This window comes from Panthera uncia, chromosome D4 (genome assembly GCF_023721935.1).
Source record: "Panthera uncia isolate 11264 chromosome D4, Puncia_PCG_1.0, whole genome shotgun sequence".
Lineage (NCBI taxonomy): Eukaryota > Metazoa > Chordata > Mammalia > Carnivora > Felidae > Panthera > Panthera uncia.
Window position 1 is genome coordinate 42,954,100 of NC_064807.1, and position 21,876 is coordinate 42,975,975.

Consider the following 21,876-nt stretch of genomic DNA (forward strand, 5'->3'; position numbering starts at 1 on the left):
AATCAATAATGAAGAATCCTTACATTCCTGAAATAAACATCATCTTATATTTTTATATCCTAGCAGATTAAATTTTCTAAGAATTTAAAATGTTTGCATTGTTGTTCATAAATTGCATTGTTGTTCATTGATGTATAGCCTTTTATCTTTGTGGAGTTTTAAATGATTCTTATTTCTATTAAAATATTTTCAGTCCTGCATTATTTAAAAGTGTTCTTTTGGGGGTGCTTGAGTGGCTCAGTTGGTTGGGTGTCTGAATCTTGATTTTAGGGTCATGATCTCATGGTTCTTGGGAGTGAGCAGTGTGGAGCCTGCTTGGGATTCTCCCTCTCTCCTTCTCTTCTCTCCCTCTCCCTCTCTCTCCCTCCCTCTCCCTGTCTCCCTTCCTCTCTCTCCCTTCCTCCCCATCTCTCCCCCTCTCTCCCTCTCTCTCCCTCTCTCTCCCTCTCTCCCATCTCCCTCTCCCACTTCCTCCTCTCCCCCTCCCCCTTTCCCTCTCCTTCTCCCTCTCCCTCTGTCCTTCCCCTGCTTGTTCCCTCTCTCTTTCTCTCTCTCAAAATAAGTAAATAAATAAACATGAAAAAAATTAGAAAGTGTTCTTTTAAACTTCCAAGGTTTTTTTCCTTAAATGCTAACTAGTTGAATTGTAGTCAGAATATGTTTTATATATTATTCTCTGATGTTTGTTGAGATTTGCTTCTAATAGGTAGTTTGAGGTATCAATTAAGTTTGTCACTTAAAATATTATAATTCTAAAATTTAACTTTTGAAGCAAGACTTCAGTCTTGAATTCATAACCCCAGCCTTTTCTGAAAATCTGTGTTAGAGCATTAGGGTGACACCAAATCTGCATAAGGTTGGTTGAAATGTAAAGAAAATACCGCGAGGGAGGAGAAGCTAAAATGGCAGAGTATTGGGGGCCCCTGTGGTTGCCTCATCCCTTGTACACAGCTAGATAAATACCAAATCATTCTCCACACACAGGAAATTGATCTGAGGACTGAGAGAACAAACTGCACAACTAGAGGGAGAAAAGAGGCCACATCGTGGAAGCTAACTAGGATATAAATAAAAACTTAAAGAGCTTCCTTGAAAACCACTTATTTAGACCGTCTGTGTCAATTGTAATTTGAGCAAAAATATCCTTTCCATTTTCTTTTTTAGTTTGATACAAGAATTTTGCTAAATAAAAAGAGATTATAACAGATTTTATTAATTATGTTTTTATTTAATAGATCAGATGAAAAGAAGAACATGAATTGGAAGCAGCTTCCCAAAAAGCCATGCAAAAATCTGCTTAGTACCTTAAAGAAGTTGTATCCCCAGCTATCTTCAGGTGAATGTGAGGAAAAAGGAATATTTTTAATGAAAAAACATATATGAGAATATTCATAAATTTAAGTAAAATTCTGCTCTGCTTAAAAGGAATCTCATTACAAAACAAAATTTCAGTACTAAGATATTAATATTGTGGTTCATGATTTTTGAGCATGTTATGTCCTGTCTGCTTGAGTCTCCCTGTTAGCACCTGCCAACTATCCTTTACACGAATGGAGAGAGGAATTTCAGGAAGTCATGAGTTTTATTTTGACGGTTTTCTTAATTATTTAATCAGTACTTGTATTAGATATAAAATTCTATTTTCTCTTCATTTGTCAGTTCACCGAAAAACTCAGGAAAGTTCGGCAATTGAGATGACTCCGATTGAAGCAGATTTCTCTTGGCAAAAAAAGATGACACAACTTGAAATGGAAATTCAAGAGGCATTTTTGCGTTTTATGGCATCCATTTTAAAAGGATATAGAACATATCTCAGACCGATCACAGAGGCTCCTTCAAATAAAGCCACAGCTGTTGATTCATTGTTTGACAGACAGGGTGAGTGGCATTGAAAATATAATTACTTTTTATTGAAATGAAAAATATTTTTTATTTGGTATTGCTCGCCAAAATATTCACGATGCAAGTTCTTAGAAATGTATACTAAGATACAATAAATTTCTTTGTATTTGTCATCTAGCTCTATGAAGAATTTCTTTTAAATTTTTCCCCCATTTTTCCCTGAGAAATCTGAAACTGGAGATCTTTAATTATGAAAAGTCAAAGATGTTGCTTATGTTTACTATATAGTCAGTTATCTTAGTCGAACAAACCTGATGATTTAGTTTAGGTGGTTCCTCACTCTTGCATAATTCTTCAATTTATATATTCTTGGGTTTACAGTATTATCTAACGATTAGTTTTTAAATTTTTTTTTTTTTTTTAACATTTATTTATTTCTGAGACAGAGAGAGACAGAGCATGAGCAGGGGAGGGACAGAGAGAGAGGGAGACACAGAATTTGAAACAGGACCAGGCTCTGAGCGGTCAGCACAGAGCCTGACGTGGGGCTCGAACTCACGGACTGTGATATCATGACCTGAGCCGAAGTCGGACGCATAACCGACTGAGCCACCCAGGCGCGCCATAACGATTAGTTTTTATAATGAGGCCACCAGTTTTTAAAGTTTTTGAAAAATAGAGTCTTGCTTCAGGGGAAAATACTATACTCCTCTTGTTTTAGTATTTGTTATTTTAGGGAATTGTAAAGATTTTTGTTATTCAACTGCTCTTAAATGTAGTAGCAGCCTTACAGATATGTTAATACTCATATGAAAGTTATTTTATATTTTTGAACTTTTACCCAGCAGTGACTTTATTTTATTTTTATTATTACTATTATTATTTTTTTAATGTTTATTTTTGAGAGAGAGAGAGTGAGCGAGCATGAATGGGGAGGGGTAGAGAGATAGGGAGACAGAGGATCTGAAACAGGCTCTGTGCTGACAGCAGTGAGCCTGATATGGGGCTCGAACCCATGAACTGTGGGATCACGACCTGAGCCAAAGTCAGATGCTCAACTGACTGAGCCACCCAGGTGCCCCTACTCAGCAGCTACTTTAAAAAAAAAAAATCTCTACTTTTCCAGTCATCTTTTGTCTTTTATCATCTCTGCTTCAGGATAACCTCTCAAATATTTAGTCACCACTTACCAAGTCAGACTAGTTATAATGTAGGGATATAAAGAATATTAAAATCTAGCTCTATGGGATAGTAAATGGAAAATAATCTAAAATACTTTTAAAAATAGAACATGTACTCAAGAGAACAGATTTTACACAATAATTCAGTGAGAATTTCCCAAATATATAAAAAGGGAACATTCTTCCAGATGAATATTTTGTAAGACTTCATGGAGGAGGAGCATGATTTAGAAGAATGAGTAGAATTTAGATAAATGGAGATGAGCAGGAAAGGGTTTCTAAAAAACAATATTCATTAAAAGTCAAATTGGAATAAAATTTCTACTTTGCTATTAATTAAGCCTTCCTTTTTTTTTAAAATGTTTATTTTATTTTGAGAGAGTGAGAGAGCACATGAGAGCAGGGAGAAGCAGAGAGAGGAGAGAGAATCCCAAGCAGGCTCCACGTTGTCAGCACAGAGCCTGATGTGGGGCTTGAGCCTGATGTGGGGCTCGATCGCATGAATTGCAAAACCATGGCCTGAGCTGAAATCAAGAGTCGGACACTTAACTGACTGAGCCACCCAGACGCTCCTTTATTAAGCCTTTCTGAGGTTCTGTTTTTTCATTAATAAAATGGGGATGATACCTACCTCATGCGTGGTTATGAAGATTAAACGTATGTGAAGCAACTAGTAAAATTATAGTACTCAAGATAACAGCTAGTATCATTGATGGTAATAACAGAATGGAAGAAACCTCAAGAACAAATGTAAAAGGCATGTATATTAGTTTGCCATGGCTGCCATAACCAAGTACCATAGATTGGGTGGTTTAAACAAACAGAAATTTATTTTATCACAATTCTAAGGGCTAAAAGTCCAAGATCAGTGTGTTGGCAGGATTGGTTTTCTTTGAGTCCTCTCTCTTTGGCTTGTAAAGATGGCCGTCTTCTCCCTGTGTCTTCACATGGTCTTCCTTTTGGGTGAATCTGTGTCTACATTTCCTCTTCTTATAAGTACATTAGTCATTGGGTTAGAGCCCATGTCTAATTTCTTCATTTTGACTTAATTGCTTCTTTAAAGACCCTATTTGCAAACACAGTAACATTTAAAAATACTGAGGATTAGGACCTCAACATAAGAATTTGGAGGGGGTACAATATAAGAAGTATAGGGTTTAGCCCATAACAGCATATTTGGTACAGTTTGACCAAAGTGAAGAACTTTAGAGGTATTGTGAAGGATAAGGCTAAAAATAAGATTAGAGCTCAGATTATGGGTGGTCTTAAATGCCAGTAAGAATATGGAATTTGTAATAGGCAGTAGTGGGCCACTAATTCATTCATGTTCTCCCTCCCTTCCCCTCTCTCTCTCTCCCTCTCCCTCTCTCTCCCTCTCTCTCTCTCTCTCTCTCCCCCTCTCCCTCTCCCTCTCCCTCCCTCCCTCCCTGTCTCTCCCTCTCCCTCTCAGTGGGAGGGTGGCCTTACTAATACAATTTAGAAAGATATTTAGTTAGTGTCTGATGCCTAAGGCTTTTGTTGTCAACAGGATAATATTTAGTGTCGTGAGGGCTATAGCCATTAGACTATAACACAAATACTAATTACATTTTACTAAGTGTGATGTGAAGGAACATATTGGTTATAGTGAGAGTGCTAAGTCAGGGAAAGTTTCCCTGAAGAAGTAACAATTAAGCTTGGGCTTGAAAAATGAACAGGAATTAACTGTGGATTTTAGGTTAACTTTTTATTAGAGATACTTTCTCAACGTAGATAAAAATAGAATAATATAATGTACTCTTGTATTGCCATCTTCCAACTTCAGCAGTGGCCACAATCAACATTTTGCCATTTTTATTTCATCCTTTCCCCCTGTCTTTCCAGATTCTAAATAGGACATCATTCTAAATAGGACTCATAAACTTTTAGTTATTCTTTAGAATTTCCTATATTTATATATGCTTTTGGTTGATTGTGTCTGCATGGTGTTATTTAACATGTCTTCCATCATCTGTATTTCCTGTAAACTTGTGGTTGGATTAAGAGATACATTGTCCAATAGAAATGTAATGTGAGGGGCTCCTGGGTGGCTCAGTTGGTTAAGCATCCAATTTCGGCTCAGGTCTTGATCTTGCAGTTGGCGCTGTATGCTGACAGCTCAGAGCCTGGAACCTGTTTGGATTCTGTGTCTCCCTCTCTCTGCCCCTCCCCCGCTCATGCTCTGTCTCTCAAAAATAAATAAATGTTAAAAATATATATATAATGTGAACCATACATATAATTTTAAATTTCTGTGGCATTTGGGTGGCTCGATTTAATTTTAGCTCAGGTTATAAACCCAAGGTCATGGGATTGAGCCCCAAGCTGAGCTCTGCACTGAGCCTGGAGCCTGCTTAAGATTCTCTCTCTGCCCCTGTCCCCTGTTTCCGTGCGCTCGCTCAAAAAAAAAAAAAAAAAAAAAAATTGTAGTAGCTATAGTTAAAAAGTAAGTAATAGGGGAAATTAATTTTCATAATATATTTTTGTAACTTAAAATATCCAAAATGGTATTTCAACATGTAATTAAATTTTAAAAATTGTAATGATACATTTTACATTTTTCCCCCCTATACCAAGGCTTTGAAGTCAGCATGTGTTTTATGTTTACAGCACATCTCAGTTTGGGTCAATCACATTTCAAGTGCTAAATTGTCACGTGAAGGTAGTGGTTACTGAATTAAACAGTGCTGTTCTAGAGCTTGATTAGATTCAGGTTCAATTTTCTTGACAAGCAATGCCAAAAACACTACTTCCTATTACAACCCACATTCATATCTGGTTGTCCCATTTTTAGTGCTCCTAGGATTGATCAGTGTATTTAAATGTTGTCAGCTTCGGGGCGCCTGGGTGGCGCAGTCGGTTAAGCGTCCGACTTCAGCCAGGTCACGATCTCGCGGTCCGTGAGTTCGAGCCCCGCGTCGGGCTCTGGGCTGATGGCTCGGAGCCTGGAGCCTGTTTCCGATTCTGTGTCTCCCTCTCTCTCTGCCCCTCCCCCGTTCATGCTCTGTCTCTCTCTGTCCCAAAAATAAAAAACGTTAGAAAAAAAAAAAATAAAAAAAAAAATAAAAAAATAAAAAAAAAAATAAATGTTGTCAGCTTCATTAATTCATTATAGTTTTCCCATCAGCCTTTCATGTAATTATTTTAATAGCTTTTGCTGATCGTTGCCTAGATCCATTAGAAGAAAAAAAAAGACTTTTTGTTACTACTTGTCAAGAATAATTTATTTAATTTACTTCTATTTTATTTAAGCATTTCTCAACTAATTAGTATGTCAAGGGGATGGTGTGAGGACCACAGCATGTGGAATGTCCTGAAGCATCAAAGAAAGAAAGAAAGGCTGGAGGGGAAAAGTGGCTCAAACATCATGCCTGAAAATGGTGGGTGTGAGCCAAATCATGTAGGATCTTTTAGGACCGTTGAAGGGTTTCAGTCCTTAAGAGTAATTGGAAGCCAGTGAAGGCTATTTAAGTAGGTAATAGGATAAGATTTGCATTTTTAATTTTTTTAAAGGTTTATTGTTGAGAGAGAGAGGGAGGGAGAGAGAGAGTGCACGTGCGCTCAGAGAGAGGGGGAGACAGAAGACCCAAAGCAGGGCTCCATGCTGACAGCAGAGAGCCTGACGCAGGTGTCAGACTCACAATCCGTGAGATCATGACCTGAACTGAAGTCAGACGTTCAACCTACTGAGCCACCCAGATGCCCCAGATTTGCATTTTTAAAAGATCAGTATTTAATTGTTTTTCCTTTGACTTCTATGCAGAGATTGAATTGGAGACATCCAAAGTATGGATCTGCTAGTTAGTTGGTTATCACATTGCTCCAAGTGATCAGTGGGAGTGACCTGGTTTACTTGAGGGTAGTGTCAATAGAAGAGTGAGGAGTGATTTTTTTTTTGGGGGGGGGGGTGGAGGTAGATTGAATAGAACTTGGTGATTGAATATAGGATGTAAGATAGAGGGAGGTGTCAAGAGCAACTTTGAGATTTTTGTCTTTGTCAACCATGTAGATGGATGGTCGTGCCTTTTATTGAGAAGGGAAATAGCAGAAAGAGGAAGGATCTATTTGTTAAGGAAACTTTGTTTTAAAGCGAGAGAGCCTTGAGTATGCTGACATAGCTAATACAGAGGGGAAATTGTCCTGAGAACACTGAAGGACTGGAACCCCAGGCTCATATGGTGGGTTTGGCCTTAGGTAAGAGGGACATATTCATTGTAAAAAAAAAGGGGGGGGGGTGGGGAAGGAGTAAGTGGTAGCTGCAGAAAGTCATAGATTTTGTAGTGAGATAATAACAGTAATTCGCTTAATGATTTTCATTTTCTCTGTGATATACGGTATATATAAGGTATGATGGAGGAGGGAACATGATAGGAGAGAATTAAAAAATTGGAAATAGTTGTAGAAAACATGGGTAAAGGGAAATTAAGTTGATTCCAGAAATTTAGAAGGGTTGGTAGTCACAGATGAAAGTATAAGTGGTTCTGATCAGCCTAGTTGTAGAATTCCCCTCTCCTCCTTTGAATTTGTGCTCAGTTACATTGTTGTAGATCCAGAAAAAGCAGGCAATTCATTCCTCCAGGGCTAAGTGATACTAGATGAGTTTAACAAAAAAGACAAAAGGACAACGGAATTGAGAGTGTTGATAAGAAAGTAATTGAAATGGTAGACATGGAATCAATGTTGAGTAAGGAGAGAAGTGAAGACAGGAGGGTATAGGTAGAATGGAAAAGGATATGAATGATTGTAGACTTGAACAGCCTTTCCTCCTGCCCCCCATGCTTGGTAGGAGTACTTAAATAAGGAAATCAGACAACGGTAATGGGCAGAGAGTAATATATATATGTAAATTAGATTTGGGAGTCAGCTGTTTTGAATGTTAGCAAGAAAAGTCCCAGGAGTGCGTGACTGTGTGGAAGTTGGTGACTGAGGGGTGTAGAACATAGATCATTGAAATTTAAGGCATTAAGAACTCATTAAAGTGTTGGATGGTTTGTACTTATGGATGTTGAAGAATGATCATGGTAGGAGCTAGAGAAGAGAAGACTTGGAATTAGGTGCCCTAGTCCTCAGTGAATGAAAGAGAGAGTGTCCCTGAAGTCAGTAGATGACTATACTGTCACTGAGCAGAAATGTTTACAGGCTGTTACAGGAGTTGTCTGGTGTCATTGGAGAGGAAGGACATTTGACCTTTGTCACTCAAGACTGTGCAGAGTATGAGAGAAATTTCTATTTGAGAGCTGTAGGGCTAAAGATTCCTTATAGCAGATTCAGATTTCAGTGAAAAGATTAATGATACTTAAGTGTTTTATGGTTGAATTAGGCAGAAAGAGCTACAGTTACTAGAATATGGTTACTAAAAGCTTCTATAAACATGGATATATGTACAAGTTTAAAATAATATTTTGTGTGACATCTAGTTCCACTTTAAGTTTTGAATTTAATTGTGGCTTTGATTTTTTTCAGGATTTTTAAAAAGTCGAGATCGTGCCTATACAAAATTCTACACCAGTTTATCCAAAACACAGATTTTTATTCGTTTCATTGAAGAATGTAGTTTTGTAAGTGATAAAGATACTGGATTGGCATTTTTTGATGACTGCATAGAAAAGGTAAAAGTTTTTCCTGTATATAAGTGTTAAAAGAAAAACAGTTTGGATGCCTGTATAATCATCATTATTATTATTAGCTCAAATGATCTGAGGGAGATATTCTAGAGGTGTGTGTGTGTGTGTGTGTGTGCATGCGCACATGTGCAATTGTGTGCAGGTGTCCAATTCTAGGCTTAATATTAAGAATAATTTTCCTTTGTGATATTTAGTTTCCACCAGACATAGCTAATTCTTCTTGAATCTCACTTTGGTTTTATAACTAGTAAGTACTAAGAACATTTCACTGAACCTCCTAAATCTTACATTTTTATTTACCTAAGTAAGATATAAGATTTAGTAGTTCATTAAGAAAGTTTAGGGTAATGTAAGTCTTGTGTTTTTTTTTTTTGTTTTAATAAAGTTGTTGCAGATTCTTTTGCTAAATATATGTTTTTTGTTTTAAGGAAGCATATTTGAAATATGTTAAATATCCAGGTTTTACTTACCCATCCTAAGGAGATTCAAGTTGATTCTTCACAGTGATGACTCCCATTTTTTTCCTCTCATTTTTAACCAGATTTTTGTTTTTGCTAAGTGGATCTTGAGGCTGATTTTATATGTAAACCATATATCATGAAAAAATTTGAGAATGTATCTAAAAAAAGTAGAGTATTATATATGATATTACACTTTTTGTAATCTCCTTAGAGGACTTGAATGTTTTTTTTCCCATTCTATCAATGTGATCTGAAACTCTGGGGATAAGATTAAAACTATTCAATGTTTTTGTTTACGTATAGAATGGATAGTCTAACATCATCAAGTTAGAGGGAAGCTTAGATTATATCAATCTCTAATGCAGGGATTTTAAGAACAATGAAATTTTTGATTTGAGAAGCCAGATTCCCCCTGTGATTGGCCTTTTTTTGCTTGTGAAGAAGGATTTATGAAAAAACTATTCAAAATAAATTGTTTCTATCCTAATAGAAAAATATCATATGTTAACCTGATAGTATAGGGCCCCCTAAATATATTGTGAAGTGTCTTCTGTCTGTCCAGTATTTTAAAAAAAAATTCTTTTAACATTTATTTTTGTGTGTGTGAGAGAGAGAGAGGTAGAGCACAAGTAGGGGAGGGGCAGAGAGAGAGGGAGACACAGAATCTGAAGCAGGCTCCAGGCTTTGAGCTGTCAGCACAGAGCCTGACGCAGGACTTGAACTCACGAACTGTGAGATCATGACCTGAGCTGAAGACGGACGTTTAACTGACTGAGCCATCCAGGTGCCCCTATCTGTCCAGTATTAAAAAAGAAGTTTTTTTATGTAAGAATTTAAGACCATCTCTAATATATTCCCAGTAAACATTTTCACCAAGAATTCTTTTCTTCTTTTGTAGTTGTTTCCTGATAAAGGCACAGAGAAAACAGATAAGGTATATTTTCTTGAGTTTTAAAATTTCAGAACTAGATATTGCTTGAATGCAGATTAATTGGGGAAAATAATTATTTTCAGGTTGATTTTGATTTAGCTGAAGATACCAAATTGATAGAGCTAGATGATTCACAGAAAAGTGAGCACACTGTATTCATAATGCCACCAGAGCCACCTCCTGATGATGGAAAGGATCTGTCACCAAAGTACAGGTAGCAAGAATTTTTTTTAATGCTCTTTGTGTTCAGTTTTAATAATTTATTTTGATCTTTTGTGATTGTTAGTAGATATGTATATTAGTCATTTGTGAGAGCCATTTTCAAAAAATAATTTATTTAGTGAACTAACGGATATGAATATTACATGAAGATGTTATGAGGTATTGTAATTTAAGACTTGGACAGACTTTTTAGAAGGGAAGCCAAATGTGTCTTCAAAAATTTCATTTCTGGAGAAGAATAAATTTACTTTTGTGAGGTTTCTCCTATGTTTGGGTTTTTTTTTTTTTATCAATGTAAAGACTGAAATTCTTACGCATTAGTAAGATACAGAGAAAACTTAAAAGTAGAGGGCCAGGAATCATTATTTATTAAAACAGGTGATGGGGATTAAAGACTGCACTTGTCGTGATGAGCACTGGATGATATATAGCAGTGTTAAATCATTATATTATATGCCTGAAACTGATATAACCCTGTATTAACTACAAAAAACAAAAACAAAACAAAAAACAACTTGAAGAATAGGATTTGGATGGGAACCTTTTAAGAAATTAAAATATATTTGTTATTTGTTGTTATAATTATGATAATACACAGTTTAACAAACTTAGAATTATCAAACCAAAAAAGAAAGCTAGCATATCATTTAAGCACCATGCTTAATGTCTCTTAACAACTGTATGTATATCTTTCCTGTTTTTGTGCATAAATTTGCATTTACTATATTAAAACAAATATGAGTTCATATTGTACATATTCTTTGTAACTTGTGTCTGCCTTTAGTGGTCTGGACATTTTTCCATGCTAACAAATATTTTTGTGCCATATCATTTTGAATGACCATATTGCATGCATTTATTGTGATTTGTTTAACTAGTCTCTTGTGGATTTTTTTTTTTCCTGGTTCTTTATCTATATCCTTGTGTATATACATAGGTTTTTCCTTAGGCTGCATTCCTAAAAGAATATCTGAGGCAAACAGAGTATAAAATAATTGTCTTCCAAAAATATGGAATTAATATCTTACCAGGACTGCATAAGAATGAAGAGTACATATCTGGAATTTAGTGGCTTAATGAAGAAGTACTATTTTGGTTGCATGTTAATTATAGAATTTTTTTTCCTTTGTTTTAATCACTATACATTGGAATCCATGTATTGACAAACAAGGTGAATCAAATAGGGAAGGGCAATAACTCCCAGAAGAAAATTGGCCAAAGGCAATAGGTAGGCAATTTCCAAGAAGAAATCCCAATAATCAATGTGAAAATAAATTAAGCTTCTCTAGTATTGAAAGAAATGCAAACCAAAATGGTGAGTAGAAGCATTTTTAACCTGTCAGATTGAGAATAGGTTGTGCTACTATTTAAAGTGTAAGACTGTGGAACTATAACCTTTCTTGAAATAATTTGATAGTGACTATAATAATTTTAATTTTATTGATAAACATTGACCATAGCAAAAATACAAAGGTATAAATACACAAATATTAATTGCAAAAATTCAGAAATAACCTAAAAATGTCCAACAATAAAGAATGGTGGAATTCTGGTATGTCCCTAAAATAAAAATCTTACGGATTTTTTTCTTGTAAATACCCATGCCAAGATACTTTTATGAAGGAAAACAAAATTGCCAGGTATACTAAATGTTACTTTTAATATGAATTATAATTAAACACATGGATTCTGTTGAAAGTTATTAACCTCTGTCAAGTAAGAGATCAGGGTTTTCTGTTGTCTAGGGATTGGTTGAAAATAATGAATAGGGTGGGGAGGAGGCCAAAGTTTCCACGTAGGTAGTCTGTGTATCTTATTATTACATCTTATATTTTTGAAAAATAATTATTTTTCTATCTCTGGATTGTGGTGAATAATATTGGGTACTATTTAAGATTTAGAAATACTCACCTAAATTCTGGAATAATGTGAAGAATTAATGTATTTTATATCAGCAGCTCTATTTTTGCTTTTTATTTTAGTTACAAATACTTTCCAAGACTGGACCTTAAGCTTTTTGACAGACCACAGGAGTTGAAATTTTGTTTTAGTAGACACCCTACTGGGAATAGCATTACAAACAGTCCAGCTCTCATGGCTAAGAGAACTAAACAGGTCAGATATTCTTTATCTAATACATGTTAATTTAAAATGTAAAATATGTATATGTGATATGCAGCTCATAGTTTAAAATGATCACACATGGCAAACATTTGAAGACCCACCATGATTGTTAATGAAGTCAACTAGATGTTTTGCAACCCTACTTCTATTGTGGCTGAGGTTTTTGAGTGCTTATATTTATGCTTTAAGAGAATCCTTGGGAACCAAATATACTTTTTAAAAAACAACTTTATTGAGATATAATTCACATACCACACAATTCACCCATTTAGAGTATGCTCAGTGGCTTTTACTGTGCTCACAGGGTTGAGCAACTACCACCACAGTCAATTCTAGAACATTTTCATCGCCCCAAAAAGAAAGCCTGTGCCCCTTACCTGTTAACCCTCCCATCCATTCCCCGCAGCCCTAGGCAACCACTGATCTATTTTCTGTGCCTATAGTCTTGCCTATTCTTGGCATTTCATATAAATGGAATTATTATACAATATGTAGTCTTTTGTTTCTGGCTTCTTTCACACAGTGTAATGTTTTTAAGGCTCATCCACTTTGCAGCATGTGCTAGTACTTCATTTATTTTTATTGCTGAATATTCCGTTGTATGGATATGTAGCACATTTTATTTATTCATTCTTGTACATGTGAGTGGTTCCTATTTATGGCTGTTATGCATAGTGTTGCTGTGAACATTTGTGTGTGTTTGTGAGGATATGTGTTTTCATTTCTCTTGGGTAAATGCCTAGAAGTAGAATTGCTGTGTCATATGGTAACTCTATGTATAACCTTACTGTCAGACTGTTTTCCAAAATGGATATACCATTTTAAATTCCTCCCAGCAGTGTATATGGGTTCCAGTTGTGCCACATCCTTGTCAATTCTTGTTATTATCTGTCTTTTCTTTATAGCCATCCTAGTGTGTGAAGTGGTATCTCAGTGTAATTTCAACTTTCAGATCTCTTGTGGTTAATGTAAATATACTTTATGCCAAATACTACATTTAAAGGGAGTGAAAGGGAGCTAATTTAGAGCAAGCTAGACATCTTGCTTTAATACCATATCTGATTTAGGTGGAAAGAGTCATTCTGTGATTAGGTGTGAGTTAAAATGAAACATCTATTGACGTTGTGGTCTACAAAACATGGAAAACTTGAGAATGAAGTTTTTAGTTCAGGTTTTACCAATTCATATACAGCCCCCCAAATCCTAGAGGTAACCTGAGGTGTTCCTTAATATCATACAATACACATTTCTCTCAATGTCTGAAGGGAAGTTGTTGTTGTTGTTGTTGTTGTTGTTGTTGTTGTTATTTGCTTTTATCAGCTTAATAAAAGCCAGTTTTTAAAATGGGAGCATTTGGTTACTAAATCTTTAAATCTCATTTTCACCAGAATTTTTGTCCCCAAGGCTAGCTGGAAAAGAAAGACCTTCCTATTGTAGAAAAACAAGGGACTTTATTTTTAAATATATCTTCAAGCCTAATAGAAATAGAGCTTATAAAAAAATTAATGCACCAGGCATTTTTATTTAGAACAAACCACAGGAGAAGGGTTTTTAGTGCAAGGCACACAGTGGTGGTCTGATATACCTGGAAGGCTCTGTAGTTTCTGGGAGTATATAGTTAGATTAAAGCTCAGCAGGTGGTTTTGATGCCTACTCTTTTCCTTCTAAATCAGAATGAAAATCAGAAGTAAGAAAACATCACTATCAGACTGTTGGGTAGGAAGGTCTGTGATCTTGTCAGACTATGTTGCCTGCAATGGCATATGTCTTTTTAAGGAATCAGTCAATGAAAGAATTAAAGACTGTGGTGAGGGAGGGTAGAAGGAAATCTTGGTAGGAAATAGACTGGGTTATTTGTCAAACATTTTAGTTGGGAGAAAGGTAGAAAGACTGTCACTTTTTAAGAATGCCATTGATGAACCTACAAGCTCTGAATGGTTAAATCTCTTTCATTAAACATAGGAGTGCCTTCTATGTGAAGGGCAACTAACTAGCCATTATATTATAAAAATATGAATGATCCCTGATTTTAAGGGATTTCTAGTCTATTGGGAAAGTCTTGCTTGCCAGCAAATAGTTACTGTGAAATATAAAGTGCTTCTATAGACGAATGTTGAGGACCCACGTTGTACTAAGTAGGAAGCCACTCATGAAAGTAAAACGGTGAAATGCTTGATTTTAGAGTCCAGTTTTACATTACATTCTTCTCTTCTCACTTTTCTCCCCACCCTAATGGATTTTAATAAATACCATACTAGGTTTTCTTGTAAGCCTTTTTGGTAAGTAATCCCTACTCCCAAGATGGGGCTCGAACCCATGACCCAGAGATCAGGAGTCGCATGCCCTACCGACTGAGCCAGCCAGGTGCCCCAAATACCGTAATGTTTTATTTATTCTCTTTCTAGGAGATAAAAACTGCTCATAAGTTGGCGAAGAGATGTTACACAAATCCACCACAATGGGCCAAGTGTCTCTTCAGTCATTGTTACAGCTTATGGTTTATTTGTCTCCCAGCCTATGTTAGAGTTTCTCATCCTAAGGTCAGAGCACTTCAGCAGGCATATGATGTACTTATTAAGATGAGGAAAACAGATGTGGATCCACTAGATGAGGCAAGTATAATAAACTGAGTCATGATTACTAAGACATATTTTTGTATATTTAAGAAAATTAGGTCTTGGCCACTTTAAAGTGCTCTCAAGTATTTTCATTAAGCAACAAAGGTAAAGTTATTTGTTTCATAGAGCTAGTACTTATTATTTATTTTTAAGTACATTTGTTTAAAAATTATTGGTTTGGAATGAAGCAGAGACTGCCTTAGTTAAGTCAGGTTGGTTGCACCTTATAAATAGAAATTCATATTGACTTCATTTTATTCTTAGTATAACTTTATTAAAAAGTAAATACAAAATAGACTTTTAGTAAGTGGCTGTCCACTTAGGCTCTATGTCCTAGGATGAGTTATATAACCTGTTGTTTCACATTATGTATCTGAAAATGTGGCACTGTTGACATTTTGGTCCACATGATTATTTATTGTGGGCCTGTTGTGTGCATTGCAGGATGTTTACCAGCATCCCTGGCCTCTGCATACCGGTTACCAGTAGCACCCTCCCTTCTCCTATGTGGCAATCAGAATGTCTGCAGACATTGCCAGATGTTCCCTGGAGGTCCAAATTGCCCCACTGATGTAGACAATTGTAGTTGGTACCATCTTTATAAGGTTAACTTGAGGGCAAAATCAATTAATGGACAGATTGTGCCTAGAATAGTGCCTGGCTTATAGTCTAAGCACTGAGTGAATGATATGCTAAAGGTTTTATAGACACCATCTCTCTAAAGCTTCAGAGCCATCCTAAGAGATAGGTCATGATATTATCCAGTTAATGGTTGAAGAAACTAAATCGCTTATTTAGCCTTTTTCTTTGCTGTTTTTCCCTCTAAAAATAACATTTGGTGTTAAAATAACTGTAAATGATATTTAGAACCAGATTAGGATTTAAAGCAAAGTTGAAATAAAAATTCAGAGTAATGGGTATCTGAGGGGAAAGAGCACAGGGGGATAGAAGAGAAATGGGATTGAAGAGAAGGTGCATCATAGGCTTCAGCAATAATTCTATAGCTTTTCTTCTTAAAAATAAAAAAGATCTTAAATGAATATAGCAGGTATAATATGAAGATTTGATAATGCTTGTGGGTACACTAAAACTCATTTTTCTCTATCAAGTGTATGTTATAAAACCTTTTAAAATAAAAATTATAAAACAAATAGTAAAGTATCCATTCTCATGTTTGGTTACATTTTCTTTCATCTGTTAATAAAACTTTGGAAATTAAAAGGGCTTGATCAGAGTGTTTCGTACTTTATGCACTTTAGTGTTTTAAAAAATTTGTTCTAATAGAGTTTTCTATCTAAAATGTGTTTTAAGATGTGTTTTAACTTGTGAAAGACCAAGTATTTTTAAAGTGTTTTAAAGTATGCTCTCTGAATTGTTACTGCACTCTAAATTCAAAGTACAGTACTTGATAAATTACAAGTTCATAACACATATCATAAATTGCCTGAAAAGTATTTTCCTCTATAGGTATTAAAGTTCACTGGTAGTCTTTGGTACAAATAATTATCTTCTCTTGTTTTCTGACATGCAGCAATTATGACTAGTAGACTAAAAATTTTTTTCAGATGATTTCCCTAATAAACACTGTGGTAAGAAGTTTAAAATTTGGAGCTTAATTTGTTGTATTCCTACTTCTAACAAGTTACATTGACAGATTTTTTTTAGTGCCCTGAAGTCATTACCTCTCCACAACTAGAAGAAAGAAATGTTTATTTTAAAACTTAAGAATATATATTTGCTAGGTATATTCCATACATTTTATCTGTTTATTGATTATACATGGAATAGCATATTTAAAGTTTTCACAGTATTGTCACATACATTTTTTCCTTTGGTATTCCCAGCAACTCTGTGAGGCACTTTATATATTAGCTACATTTTATAAAGAGAGTAATTTGAAACTTAAATGAAGTGATAAACTTATACATAAGACTGCCCAGTTAAGTAGTTTTGAGTTTTAGGTCTATTTCATTAGAATCCACTGTCTCATTCATATACTTTATGTTTTAATTTGACGGCTTTATGTTCTACATGTTATGTTTGGATTTTAAAATAAAACTCTTAGAAGATCAAGAAATAGCACATGCCACATAGACGAAATTACAATGTGTAATGCATTTTGCTTTTAATACTATTTACAGAATAAAAAAAAAATTTTAATGTTTCCTTATTTTTGAGAGAGAGAGAGAGAGAGAGACACGGAGCACTAGCGGTGAGGGGTGAGAGAGAGGGAGACACAGAATCTGAAGTGGGCTCCAGGCTCCAAGCTGTCAGCACAGAGTCCGATGCGGGGCTCAAACTCACAAGCTGCGAGATCATGACCTAAGCTGAAGTGAGGGGAGTGACAGAGAGAGAGGGAGACAGAATCCTAAGCAGGCTCTGCACTGCCAGCACAGAGCCCGAGGTGGGACCTGAACCCACAAACTGCGAGATCATGATCTGAGCTGAAGTCAAGAGTCAGACACTTAACTGACTGAACCACCCAGGCACCCCTAGAATTTTTAATGAAAATGAAATATTTGTGTCAAACATATTCCTACACTGTCTTATCAGTCTATTCATCCGATATTGTCGTACATTGCTGAGTAACAAACCCTCCCAGAACTTAGTAGCTTAAAACAGTGATTTCATTAAATGTTATTATTATTATTTTTTTTTTATTTATTTATTTATATTTTTTTTTGCTGAGAATCCAGAAAGGATTCTGGGTTATTTTTCAATGCTCCTCATCACATTAACTGGGATCACTTGATAATAGTTGCTAGTTGATCTGGTCTGAAGACAGCTGAACTCAGATACCAGCCAGGTGCCTTGGCAAGAGTGATTGTGACGCTGGGCTCAGGTGGACCCCTCTCTCTCTCTGTAGGTTCAGGACCTCCCTCTGTGGTGCTTGGGCTTTTTCCATGATAGCTTAGAGCTGGAAGAGCATTTGTTTCAAGAGAGAGGAAGTGGAAACTGGCAGTTTCTTAAGACTTAAGCCAGGAAACTAGTACAGTGTCCCTTTAGTCATATTCTATTGGTCATGTAGTCTCAGAAGCTCTTCTCCCTCAGTTCAAGGGTAGGGACATAGACCTCTCGGTGGGAGGAGTAGCAAAGAGTGCGTGGTTATCTTTTATCTATTACAGGTATCGAAAAGATATGTTACAGGCAACAACATACTGCATTGGAAAAAATGTGTCTCTGTATTATTACTGTTTCTTTAGTTTGGTCCCTGGCTCTTATCTCTTATACAGGTAAAACTGGAAGGTTGGGGAATACTTTCCAGACTTCAGAATAAATTCATTGTCTAGAATGGTTGTAGAAAACCAATTTGACATAGAAAGTGACTTACTACTTTATGGCTCACAGAATCTTAAGAATTGATAGTATTTTAAGACATTTTAGTACAACTTGAATATGAAGCTGAGATGCTTTGTATAAAGTCTGTAACATATGGGATCCTGCCTATATTTGAATTGAGTCTAATTATTAAGAAATGTGTATGTGTTTTGTTGAGCTCAGTTCCACCTCCTTATTTTTTTTTTTTTTTGAAATTATACAAATGGTTTACTCCTTCCCTGTGGCTTTTTTGGAAAAATTTCAAACTGTTTACTCTTCTGATATTTGAAGAACCCTCTTGTACCCCATTCTTTTTCCTCCCTTCAAACATCTTACCTACTTCCTTCAGTTGTCCTTGATTCCCAGTTCCCTAACACTTCTTTAACCTAGTCTAACAGTTCCTGACCTCCTTCTGCTTCTAAATTATACTCTCCATTTTTAGCTTCAAGTATTCATCTTTCTGATCCTTGCCTTTTCTTGTCTATTTCATTTGTTCTGTTCTCTTAACTAAAATATCCTTTCTGAAATCGTTTTACTTTCCCCTCTAGTTGAGAGAGCAACTTGGCTTGATGGTACTCGTAGTTGTTTACCAACTCTGTCCTAAAGTACCAAGAAGAGTATCTTCTGTATGTATAGTTCCTTATTCTTAGACTAAGCTGTAACATAGTTTGTGGCTGCGCTGTCGCTATTCCTGTAAACTGGCTCACCTCTTTGCCAGGAACCTTTGAGATCCCCGTTTCATTTTTCATGGTTTCTCTTGTAGTCTTCTAATATGTGAGATTCTAACTTTTAGGAATTTCCAATTCACTGGCCCTCTTGTGATCAGAACAAGCCCTCCTCAGTAAACACACATTCTCAGAAAAGCCTTTGCTAATCAGATTACAGTGTCTTAAAGTTTCTTCTCTTACTTTTCCAAGACATGGGTTTACAGATCTTTTGTTGTTGTTGTTGTTGTTATGTAGGCATTCTGGGGGTGTTGTCTTTAATTCCTTTAGCACAGAATATAAAACATGATTTGTGAGAGAGTTATTTTAATCATATTAGATTTTAAAAATGCATTCCTTCTCAAATTATGGGGACTAGTAGTCATTCTCTTTGCATAAACTTCGTTACTGAAACGATCTTCTAGATCTTATGTGAAATAGTTAATAACACTGGTACTTTCATTAATGAGTAGGCTTCAGAAACAATTTACTGAGACTCAGAAAAAAAGGGTAAAGTAGTGCTTAATGACTCTGATAAGAAGAATTGAGTAATTTAAAAATCTCTGCAAGTCATAGATAGACTGATATGCCAACTACTAATGCTTTGATGTTATTTTCTGTTAGGTGTGCTATCGAGTAGTAATGCAGCTTTGTGGACTTTGGGCTCATCCTGTTTTAGCAGTGAGAGTCTTATTTGAAATGAAAACTGCTAAGATAAAGCCAAATGCTATTACTTATGGTTATTATAATAAGGTAAGTAGGACTGACATTAGACAACATACGCTGCTTAATTAAGACTGATACATTTTTGTACCTTTTATTATTCATGAAATTTCTTTTATAGAGGTTTGGGCTATAGTTATTTATGTATATATTATATATGTATGTATCTGTTTAATAAATCAAGTGTTCCTAATAATTATTTTTAACCTTTGTTTTACCTTAAGGTAGTTTTGGAGAGCCCGTGGCCTAGCAGTACCCGCAGTGGTATCTTCTTATGGATGAAGGTACGGAATGTGGTACGTGGCTTGGCACAATTTAGGCAGCCGCTTAAAAAGACTGTGCAAAAGTCACAGGTCTCCTCAATATCAGGTAATACGTGTGATTGGAAAGATACTCTCTTGCTGAACCATAAGCTTTATAGGCCTATGAGTTTTTAAGAGTATGAAGTAGGAAACGTAAATGAAATTCTGGTTGATATTTTCACGTGCAACTAAAGGTAGAGGTTACATTATTGTTTCCCCCCCACAAATTTAGAAAGTGCTCTGCAACTGTAAATGAATTGTGGGGCATTCATGTTTAGTTTCAGAGATTATCAGTGCATGAGTTATTGAACTGCTATTGTCCTTATCTTTAGCTCCTCAGAATGCGACAGGTGGAAGTGATGGGGACACGGTGAGCCACGGTAGCGTGGATAGTTCTAATGATGCTAACAATGGGGAGCACACAGTCTTCGTCAGAGATTTAATCAGGCTTGATTCCACTGATAATCACTTTAGCACAGGTACTAAAATCTGGATTTTACTAACCCTTCACTTACTCTCTTGTTAAGTCTTTCCCTTTTTAAAAAGCTTTTCCCTCCTTTCTTGAGTTTGTGCAATATGAGTACTTTAAAAATACTCTAGAAATAAGGGAAGAAATTAGTCCTCTGATTGCAGATCGCTTTTTATTTCCTGTAGTATAGCATTCTCTTCGAAGTGCTGTGCAGAAGCCTCTAGCACAGTGCTGCTTTGTATTTCTTCATCCTTGATTTGGGAAAGTATATGCTGTAACTGTAGAAATTGTGAACTGAGGAACCTGAATGTTAGGTGACACAACTTGCAGATACTTTTTCTCATTACGTGGAAAGTATTTATTGAGAATTTGAAATTATACATAGTAAATAGAGAAGAAAATAAGTCATACCATGAGAAAAAGTATTCTCTTTGCATAGTCATTATTTTAAATGACAATTTTTAAAATCTGAGAAATGTCTGAAGCTACTTTTACAAACAAAGCCATGGGCATAACCTCTGTCCTCTGAAGCTGGAAATAAGCGCAATTCAAGTAGCACATTGAGCAAATATATGTGTGTTGCACATCCTTCTTTTTGTGTTTTCTTTTTTGTTGTTGTTGTTATTGTTAATATCTCAAGCTTTTCTTTAAAATGAATCCTAAGTCTAATTCCTGTGCTTCATCTGATGAACTTGTCTCAATGACTGAAGTTTCCTTTTTTCTGCTCTTTGTCGCTCTGCTTTTTGCTCTGTGCTGTTTCTTGGTGCTGCATTTGTCCTTGGCTGTCATGGTGTGGGGTGCAGACAGACTTATATGACGTGAAGCTATGGATACACGTGTGCGTTAATTCTACCCTTGAATGTTAACCACTTCAGGTAATTTCCCATTTATTAGGTTAAACTTTGCTGACATGCAAGGGTGGGGGAGAGACTTTTTGTTGTATTTAAAGTGTTGTTACAGGTGGAAAACAATGCTAGTTTTCTTGCCTTTTTCTCCTTCAGATAAGTGTAATCATATATGTACCACTGAAAATATCCAACTAACATTTTACGATCATTTTGCAAAGCATATTTGTTATTTTATTTGAAAATGTACTGTGCCTTGCTATAATTCTGATTTTGAGGTTTGTTTGTAGCACCATTGTATCCAGTAGTTTTATGGGGATTAAATATTTCAGTGTTCTAGCTGTTGAGATGGTTTTTGCTTGCTAAAACTGATCTGCTAAATTCTTGCACTAAAAATTACCCCATAAAAACAGAACCATGTATAAATCATTGAAAGTCAGTGTAGAGCTATAAGTTATAATCCTGATTATAAAGCTACCTTATCTTATTTCTTC

General features: G+C 35.7%; 1 protein-coding gene across 1 annotated transcript in view; it reads left to right on the forward strand.

The window, feature by feature from the left end:
- The window catches only part of DENND4C (DENN domain containing 4C), a 127,561-nt gene that overhangs the window by 71,422 nt on the left and 34,263 nt on the right, over positions 1-21,876 (forward strand). Inside the window, exons 11-20 of the mRNA XM_049620074.1 lie at positions 1,236-1,336; positions 1,660-1,878; positions 8,505-8,650; positions 10,025-10,060; positions 10,141-10,271; positions 12,262-12,394; positions 14,809-15,015; positions 19,668-19,796; positions 19,991-20,135; positions 20,401-20,547. Coding sequence (XP_049476031.1) covers positions 1,236-1,336; positions 1,660-1,878; positions 8,505-8,650; positions 10,025-10,060; positions 10,141-10,271; positions 12,262-12,394; positions 14,809-15,015; positions 19,668-19,796; positions 19,991-20,135; positions 20,401-20,547 — 1,394 coding nt within the window. The remainder of the gene's footprint in view (positions 1-1,235; positions 1,337-1,659; positions 1,879-8,504; positions 8,651-10,024; positions 10,061-10,140; positions 10,272-12,261; positions 12,395-14,808; positions 15,016-19,667; positions 19,797-19,990; positions 20,136-20,400; positions 20,548-21,876) is intronic.